Source organism: Silurus aristotelis (genome assembly GCF_946808225.1).
Source record: "Silurus aristotelis genome assembly, chromosome: 3".
Taxonomy (NCBI): domain Eukaryota; kingdom Metazoa; phylum Chordata; class Actinopteri; order Siluriformes; family Siluridae; genus Silurus; species Silurus aristotelis.
The window spans coordinates 13,943,247-13,951,383 of record NC_139576.1 but is presented as its reverse complement, the minus strand read 5'-3'; the positions used below and the strand labels follow the sequence as shown (position 1 = coordinate 13,951,383).

General features: G+C 37.3%; 2 protein-coding genes across 3 annotated transcripts; one reads left to right on the top strand and one right to left on the bottom strand.

Annotated features, from left to right (window-relative positions):
- Window positions 1–1,203: 1,203 nt before the first annotated feature.
- On the top strand, window positions 1,204–5,524 carry LOC310724146 (inosine-uridine preferring nucleoside hydrolase). 2 transcript variants are annotated; one of them, XM_083537878.1, is made up of 6 exons: window positions 1,204–1,210; window positions 1,712–1,903; window positions 2,429–2,608; window positions 2,776–2,887; window positions 3,076–3,212; window positions 4,781–5,524. In XM_083537878.1, exons 2-6 carry the CDS (start codon window positions 1,724–1,726, stop codon window positions 5,126–5,128), a joined length of 957 nt encoding a protein of 318 aa, XP_083394004.1. In that variant the 5' UTR covers window positions 1,204–1,210; window positions 1,712–1,723; the 3' UTR covers window positions 5,129–5,524. The 2 variants fall into 2 exon arrangements, with proteins under 2 accessions (XP_083394004.1, XP_083394005.1); XM_083537879.1 differs by lacking the exon at window positions 1,204–1,210 and adding an exon at window positions 1,227–1,412.
- Window positions 5,403–6,685, bottom strand: coa5 (cytochrome C oxidase assembly factor 5). Its single transcript, XM_083537880.1, has 3 exons — window positions 6,441–6,685; window positions 5,983–6,066; window positions 5,403–5,892 (listed from the first exon to the last, which is right to left on the bottom strand). The coding sequence occupies exons 1-3, from the start codon at window positions 6,540–6,542 to the stop codon at window positions 5,851–5,853; spliced, it is 228 nt and encodes a 75-aa protein (XP_083394006.1). The 5' UTR covers window positions 6,543–6,685; the 3' UTR covers window positions 5,403–5,850.
- Window positions 6,686–8,137: the final 1,452 nt, after the last annotated feature.

The window sequence follows — 8,137 nt, the reverse complement described above, 5'->3', positions numbered from 1 at the left end:
CTCTCACAGTGGACATGCACCTACGATGACAATTTCGGACCCCTCCATGATTTCTAAGTGGGAGAACTTGCAAAATAGCAGGGTGTTCAAATACTTATTTTCCTTACTGTATGTGTATGGATGTGTGTGTGTGTATGTATGTATATATATATATATATATATATATATATATATATATATATATATATATATATATATATATATATATATATATATTTGCAAACAGGTGTGCAGCTGAAAAATATAAACTTGTGTCACACTTAATAGAGTCCATAGTGCAACAACAACCATTACAGCTGTACCAGGCCTTTACAATAGCGGGAGGGGCACGGGAACATCAGGATGAAAATGAAAGTGTATGGTCATGAACTAGAACAAGTCAAAGTAATAAGATTTCACGAATTATGGATGGACAACAAATTGACTTTTAGCACCCACATACAAAAACTAGTTAAATGTAATGAGATGCTTGGACGGGGTCAAATGGGGAGGGATCAACAAAGAAATATATATATATATATATATATATATATATATATACAGTACAGACCAAAAGTTTGGACACACCTTCTCATTCAAAGATTTTTCTTTATTTTCATGACTATAAAAATTATAGATTCACACTGAAGGCATCAAAACTATGAATTAACACGTGGATTTATATATGGAATTATATACATAACAAAAAAGTGTGAAACAACTGAAAAATGTCATATTCTAGGTTCTTCAAAGTAGCCACCTTTTGCTTTGATTACTGCTTTGCACACTCTTGGCATTCTCTTAATGAGCTTCAAGAGGTAGTCACCTAAAATGGTCTTCCAACAGTCTTGAAGGAGTTCCCCGAGAGATGCTTGGCACTTGTTGGCCCTTTTGCCTTCACTCTGCGGTCCAGCTCACCCCTAAAACATCTCGATTGGGTTCAGGTCCGGTGGAGGCCAGGTCATCTGGCGCAGCACCCCATCACTCTCCTTCTTGGTCAAATAGCCCTTGATGCCTTCAGTGTGACTCTACAATTTTCATAGTCATGAAAATAAAGAAAACTCTTTGAATGAGAAGGTGTGTCCAAACTTTTGGTCTGTACTTTGGTCTGTACACCTACTGGATTGGAGTATGAAGCGGCGCAACTTGACAAGTTGCGCCGCTTCATACTCCAATCCAGTAGGTGGCGGAATAAGCAATGCATATGGCATGCCATCCGAAGAAGAATCAAGTAAGTCCCGGTTTACTCTACAGCATTTATACAATATTGTAAATAACTCGAGATTATTAAATCAACACCTTTTGTGATAATACTGAATTAATTAAGTAATTCGAAGGCGCTGAGAAGTAAAACGAGATAAAGAGTGAAGTAAAGCTAATGTAAAGTTAATGTGACGGGTGCAGAGTGAATGATGGACTTTGCACACTGATCTGTAAGAAGTAAAAAGGTTTTCTTGTCGAGGCTTAACGTTTATGTATTTTTATTTCAGTACTTTTATTGAATACATTCTTGCAAAGATGATTTCAGATACCAACAAATTTACTCAATATAATAATAATAATAATAATAATGATAATAATAACAATAATGATACAAATATTAAAAATAAAGGATCATAGAACATCTCAATGTGATTGTGAAATCACAACATAGCAGCTTTTTGTCTTGGGTTATTCTTTTTGTCTTGGGTTATTCTTTTTGTCATGGTTGTTAATTCATATGTGCCACCAGTCAGGTAACACCATGGTAAAGAAGCTGCTTGTAGACGTAGATTGTGGAGTGGATGATGCCCAGGCTATCATGATGGCTTTGGCTGTGCCTGATGTGCAGATCCTTGGCATCACCTGTGTTCATGGCAACGTCTCTGTAGAGAACGTGTGCAAAAACGTCCTACGTGTCCTGAAAGTATGTGACCGGATGGAGGTAAGATGTGGAGTTGTTGTCAGTCCCCAAAAATTCGAGACCTTAGAATCTGTTTTCCTAAACTCACACATTGTCTAGTTTTATTAGACATTATGATCTGATTTAAAATGCCTGTCAAAAGTAAGGCAACACCTAGTCTTTATTCATTTTTAGGAGACGCGTGCATGTTCCTTTTGCATTTATCCGACAAACTAGGTAATTTAACAGTGTTATCATCATACGGTCATCTTAGGCAGTGACATGACTAAACATGACTGAAATACTGTGCTTCAGTGCCATGCAGTTAATTCTGGACTGCGGCTGATTGGAACTGATCTCACCATACTGAGGCTACTGGGAATTGTCTGTAGATTTACTTTATATAGAGTGATTGCTCTGCTGACAAATTATATTCTTTTAGAAAAAAATTAAGTGAAAGCAGGTAGAGACCTTTTTCCTAACTTGATTTGCAGACACTTGGCTACCATTTAAGCTTGACGTTCATTTGAACTATTTACCAGAACCAGGTTTGGACATTTCTTTTAGATTCCTGTATTTAGAGGGGCCTCAAAACCACTTCTCGGGGATGTCCTAACTGCTTCGCATTTCCATGGTATTGATGGGCTTGGCGATGCTCCAGACCCGAATGCTCCAGGTGAGGAACTAGCACAAGAGGAGGGAGCTGTGTCAGCCATCATCCGCATCATTGATGAGCATCCAGGAGAGGTGTGTACTGGTCACTACACATTATTTGCTTAGAGCAGTTACCACAGGTGATTTTCATGTTTTGGTTTGTAAGGACCTGCCTTATACTTTTATTTTTAGGTTTCTGCTCCAGGGTGGTATACTGAAATAACTCATAATATATATGAAATAACTCTGAAATGTCTCAGGTATCTATAGTGGCCACAGCTCCTTTGACTAACCTAGCATTGGCAGTAAGATTGGATCCCACTTTGCCACAGAAGCTGAAAAGCCTGTACATCATGGGAGGCAATACAGATTGTGAGTACTTTATCCATTGCTTTAAAGTGACACTGCTGACTTTGGTTTTTTTGAAAAAGTAACTTGCAGAATTACATATTTTCATTCAATACACACTTCTTTGACCATTTGACTGAGGTTTATGTTGTTAAGTTTGATGGTTAATGGTTGTCACTGTAAACAGTAACGGTATAAACATCTGTCTTTAGCTAGGGGGAACACTACTATGTGTGGAGAATTCAACTTTGCCGCAGACCCTGAAGCAGCATATATTGTACTGAATGACTATCTGTGCCCAACTTACATCGCTTGTTGGGAGTTTACATGTCTCAGCAAATTGTCCTGGGTAAATATCACCTAATAAAATACATTCAGAAAAAGAATTTAGGATTTAGACCAAGTTGAGTGGCTTCATTGTATAGAACCATAATGCTGACATCGTTTCTTTACATCCAACACAGCTGGCGTCTGTTCCAGAAAGCAAATGAAAAAAAAAATTTGTAATTGTATCTGGCCTGTATCTGCACATTATTGTCTCATGGTGTCTCAGTGTTTTCTATTTTCAACCATTGATTATAGTGAAACTGTAATAAGCAGTGTGCAATATCCACGTATGTAATTCAATCTGTTGGCTTTCCTACTGATAAACCAATCTCAACCTCTAAGTCACTTTGTGGTCAACCTCCTCGATAAATATAGTGGGACTTCTTTTGATCAAGCAAGCTATAATCTAATTCTAATATGTTGCAATGTGTATACTATTTAATCAGGTATTTCCCCAGGCCTTTGTGAAGGCAGTTGTAGGATGGATTTTGGTACAAGCAGCACCAATTTTGCAGTGTCCATTTTTATAGCTTCTAAATAGCTAACCATGAAAATTATTAAGAATTGAATATGCTTAACTTGCTAGTTACAAGTCAAAATTATATTTCTTTAACAAGCCTACATATCAAGAAACTAGCCGCATTGGGCATTGTCCCGAAGCAACTTCAGAAAACTATATTTATTCATCAATTTACCCCTAATGAGTAAGCTATAGGTAACTGGTACAAAAAAAAAAAGGTCTCTGAGACAATATAAGGAAGTAACCTTCAGAGAAATAAGAATAAAAATAAAAAAAACACATCCTCATCTAGGTGACACTGGGTGTGATTATTAATGATTACCTGTTATAACCTATATGGTTTTTTGTTAGCTGTATATGGTAAAAAAAAAAATAATAATAATGTTGTGTAACCAGGAAAAACCTATTCAAAAATCCTATTTTGCATCCCTTATATAAAGTAAACATTTAGAACACATGCAAGTCTTTATGGAGCAAACCCAATCCTCCCAAGGCTAAACCAGGCTTGTACACTGTTTTTGTTCACTGCTGACCTAAAAACCCCTCATGCACTCAAGAAGACCTCTGAACATGTGATTAAATCATGAGTCCATAAAAGTAAAACTGCAATGTTTTTCAGTTTCCTTTTGTTTTTGCTGCAGATGTTAGTTTTCATAGCCATAAAAACAGAAGATTGGACAAAAATGACACAGCTTGTAAACCAGACCTTTCTAAATCTTAAATCAGATTGGCACATTAGATTCAGCTTTGTGGAACAGACCCCTGATCTCAGGAAATTAATATAAATAACTGATGTTCAGATTATCTAAAAAAAAAAAATTACAGTATAAATAATCCTAGAGCCTGTAAAGTTTTTAAGTTTGTCTTCCTGAGGGATCTCTTCTTTCTGAGGTTCTGTGAAGAGCTCTTTGAAAATGTTCTCCTGTCACTAAGAGTTTTGAGGAGAGCCCCTTTAAGAAGACCACCACAATACTTTAAGTACCCTTTGAAGACACAAGATCAAGAATGTAAAACATCTAGTGCTTATACAGTGCTTTACACTTTGCTGTCACTGTTTGTTGTCACTACAGGAATTCTGTGATGTCTGGCTGGCTCAGAACACTGATAAAGCTCGGTTCATGAAGAAGATCTTTCAGCACAGCATCGACATGTGCAACAGTGAGAGGATTAAAAAAGAGCTAGTATCAGACACAGGATTGATTTCTTGTGATTCTTATGCCATGGCAGCTGCAGTCGATGACATGTTCATCATCGAGAGTGACCACAAGGCTGTGACTGTAGAACTGACTGGTAAACATACCAGGGGAATGATGGTGGTGGATCACCTAGAGCTTTTGAAGAAGACTCATAAAGTTTACATTATGAAGAAGGTGGATTTAGAAAAATTTAAAAAGCTAATGATGAATGCTTTGAAATAAAAAAATTTGATTAGGGATCAGAAGTGAGATTGTTTTAGCTGAAACATCTTGTGCTTCTTTCTTTAAAAAGACGAACAAAGTTTGTAATGTTTTTTGTTAGTATAAATGAACAGCAGGCTTTGATTAAGTTTTTAATTTTACAAAATGTATAAAATTTTCTAATTTTACAATAACAATTGTCTGTGACATAACAGGAAATCTATTAAAAAATGTATCCCCAGCAATGTAATCTGTAACTGTAATTACCTCAGTAGTTATTAAAACACAATATAAATTCCACACATTCTAGAATGCACTTTTAATAGGATTAGTTAGTCAGTGTAATTGGATACAGGGGAAATAAAAGATCACAATGTTATGTAAAGAAGAAAGTCTGACATGTTTATTACAAAGAAATATATTTTTTTTGTTCACACAGGCCTCAAGCCAACAGTGTATTACACCACAAATATGTATAGTGTGAACATTTAAGTGCTACTTTGAGTAACTACAAGGAAAAGCAACATCCTCAATTAGTTTACACTTTTCTTCAAAGCAACTTAAGACAGGAAACAACCTGTTGTTTATAATCCAATAGTGGCAGCACTGGAATTTGAATCCACAACCTTGAGTAGCCCAATGCATTAACCAATGTCAAATCTCATATTTACAATGAAATTACAATCATTTAGTGGAGTTTCCATCTTCTTTGGGCCACTAGTAAAAAATAAACCAGGATTCATTTAATAGCCTTTTTTGCCTCTGAACCGAGATCTTGTATCCAGCTTGAGAAAGAGAAGGGAGATGGGGATTAATATTTTAAGTTATCAAAAAAAACATCTAAGATGCAATTTTTGTCATTCAGACTCACTAACCATTGATCTTTTACATTCAAAGAAAGAAACCTGCAGGGCTCTGCAGTGTCCCTCCTTTAGACACTCACTGGGCTTTTTGCCTTCCTAAAAACAAACAAAATAGAAACACGTGAGCATTGCACACTGTGTCATATCCTGACTTATTTGAACCCACAAAGAAGTATTGACGTGAATTAAATGTCACAGTTATTTCTGATATGATTCAGGTCAGATTCCCCTCTAAAACACAATCACTTTAACTCAGGCGAGATGATTAGATGAGCAGGGAAATGGTACTACGTGTCCAGGACCAGGGCTGAATACAGTAACAAACACGTGCACTAATGTGTCTTATTAAAATATTCCTAAAGGTAACACGACGCTGTAGTAGGTTTAATAAGACAACACAAATTCCTATAATATGTAGTAACTTAAACCTCTTTAGAATGGGGTTTCGTGTTAGCAATAAGCTAAACAACCTTTACAACGCAGTCATGCTGAAGGAGACAGGCTTTAAAATCTTCTCTGATTCCTGCACAGGCGCGAGCGTCCTCCTCCTTCTCTTCGTAGTATTGCGGCATTGTGTTCACTTTGCATTAACTCTTGTTTGAGCATCAAATTCTGTTTATCTGCTCAAAAACTACAAAGAAACGCTATGTGTATACGACTGTTATGGTGGCGGCCATGTTTTCCCAGCAGCACTTGTGGGGGAATGCAATAGGCAGAGCGATATCAGTCATTTCCGGTTGCCATGTCCTCGATCTTGATAAAAAAAAAAATGTCAGTTTGAAATTCAATAGTACTTGTTAAAATGTGGTGTTTTTTTTTTATCATACGGGCATAAATCTATTAATTTTATCTACTAATCCTTTCAGATGAATGTTTAACTTAAAAAAATAATTATAAATTGTATTATTAGATTCATTGCTATTATACCACAGGATGCTTGATCCTTTGTTAATGCAAATAACATACCCAAGTCTAGTGGCCTTTTCTCTAACATTAAACTCTCATGGTTTAGAGACAGTGACATTAAATAAAAGACAGGAGGTGGAGCTGGAGGTAGCAGACTTGAAGATGTTGAGGTTTTCATTGGAAGTGATGGCGATGGACAGGATTAGAAATGAGTTTATTAGAGGGACAGTGCATGTAGGACGTTTTGGAGACAAGGTGAGGGAGGCGAGATTGAGATGGTTTGGACATGTGCAGAGGAGGGACATGGGGTATATCGGTAGGAGAATGCGGAGGATGGAACCACCAGGAAGGAGGAAAAGTCAAGTCAAGTCAAGTTTATTTGTATAGCGCTTTTCACAACAGACATTGTCTCAAAGCAGCTTTACAGAAAACAACAGTGAAGGTGAATGGTGTGCGTTTGTCCCTGATGAGCAGCCGTGGCGACAGTGGCAAGGAAAAACTCCCTTAGATGATATGAGGAAGAAACCTTGAGAGGAACCAGACTCAAAGGGGAACCCATCCTCATATGGGTGACATCAAAAGTTTGGTCATAAATCTTTCAACAATACAGAACAATTTGTGATCATCATAGATCCAGCATCAGCTTCTCCATGCCAGGGCCTTTAAACACTCGGCATCTACTTCTCCATGATCATCCATAGGTCCATAATCTTCACGAGGTGGGACGTGACTGGAGCTGGCCAAACCTCAGGAAGCCTCGGGATGGGGAGAGAAAGAGAAGCAGTGGAGAGGAATTAGCGTAGCTGCTGTTCATGATATTAACAGCACAAGTTGATAATGTGCATGTGATCAGATGTTCTGGAGCACAAGGTTGTGATGTGATGTGTGTGATGTGTGTTATGTGTAGGCTTTGCTAAAAAGATATGTTTTTAATCTGCACTTAAACTGGGAGAGTGTATCTGAACCCCGAACACTGTCAGGAAGACTATTCCAGAGTTTAGGAGCTAAATGTGAAAATGCTCTACCGCCTTTAGTGGACTTTGCTATTCTAGGAACTACTAGAAGCCCAGAGTTTTGAGATCTCAGGGAGCGTGACGGATTGTAGCGTGTTAAGAGACTGGATAGATACATGGGAGCCAAACCATTTAGTGCTTTATAAGTGAGTAGCAGTAGTTTGTAGTCTATTCGAAACTTAATAGGAAGCCAATGTAGGGACGATAAGATTGGGGTTATATGATCGTATTTTCTTGACCTAGTAAGA

What these genes read in the sequence shown, in the direction of transcription:
- LOC310724146 (XM_083537878.1), top strand. Translation starts at nt 1,724, where the DNA reads ATGGTAAAGAAGCTGCTTGTAGACGTAGATTGTGGAGTGGATGATGCC. An exon ending in CATGGGAGGCAATACAGATT is followed by an intron (nt 2,888 to 3,075) that starts GTGAGTACTTTA and finishes ATCTGTCTTTAG; the next exon opens with CTAGGGGGAACACTACTATG. An exon ending in GTCTCAGCAAATTGTCCTGG is followed by an intron (nt 3,213 to 4,780) that starts GTAAATATCACC and finishes TTGTCACTACAG; the next exon opens with GAATTCTGTGATGTCTGGCT.
- coa5 (XM_083537880.1), bottom strand. Translation starts at nt 6,542, where the DNA reads ATGCCGCAATACTACGAAGAGAAGGAGGAGGACGCTCGCGCCTGTGCA. An exon ending in AGCATGACTGCGTTGTAAAG is followed by an intron (nt 6,067 to 6,440) that starts GTTGTTTAGCTT and finishes GTTTGTTTTTAG; the next exon opens with GAAGGCAAAAAGCCCAGTGA. An exon ending in TTGAATGTAAAAGATCAATG is followed by an intron (nt 5,893 to 5,982) that starts GTTAGTGAGTCT and finishes CTCTTTCTCAAG; the next exon opens with CTGGATACAAGATCTCGGTT.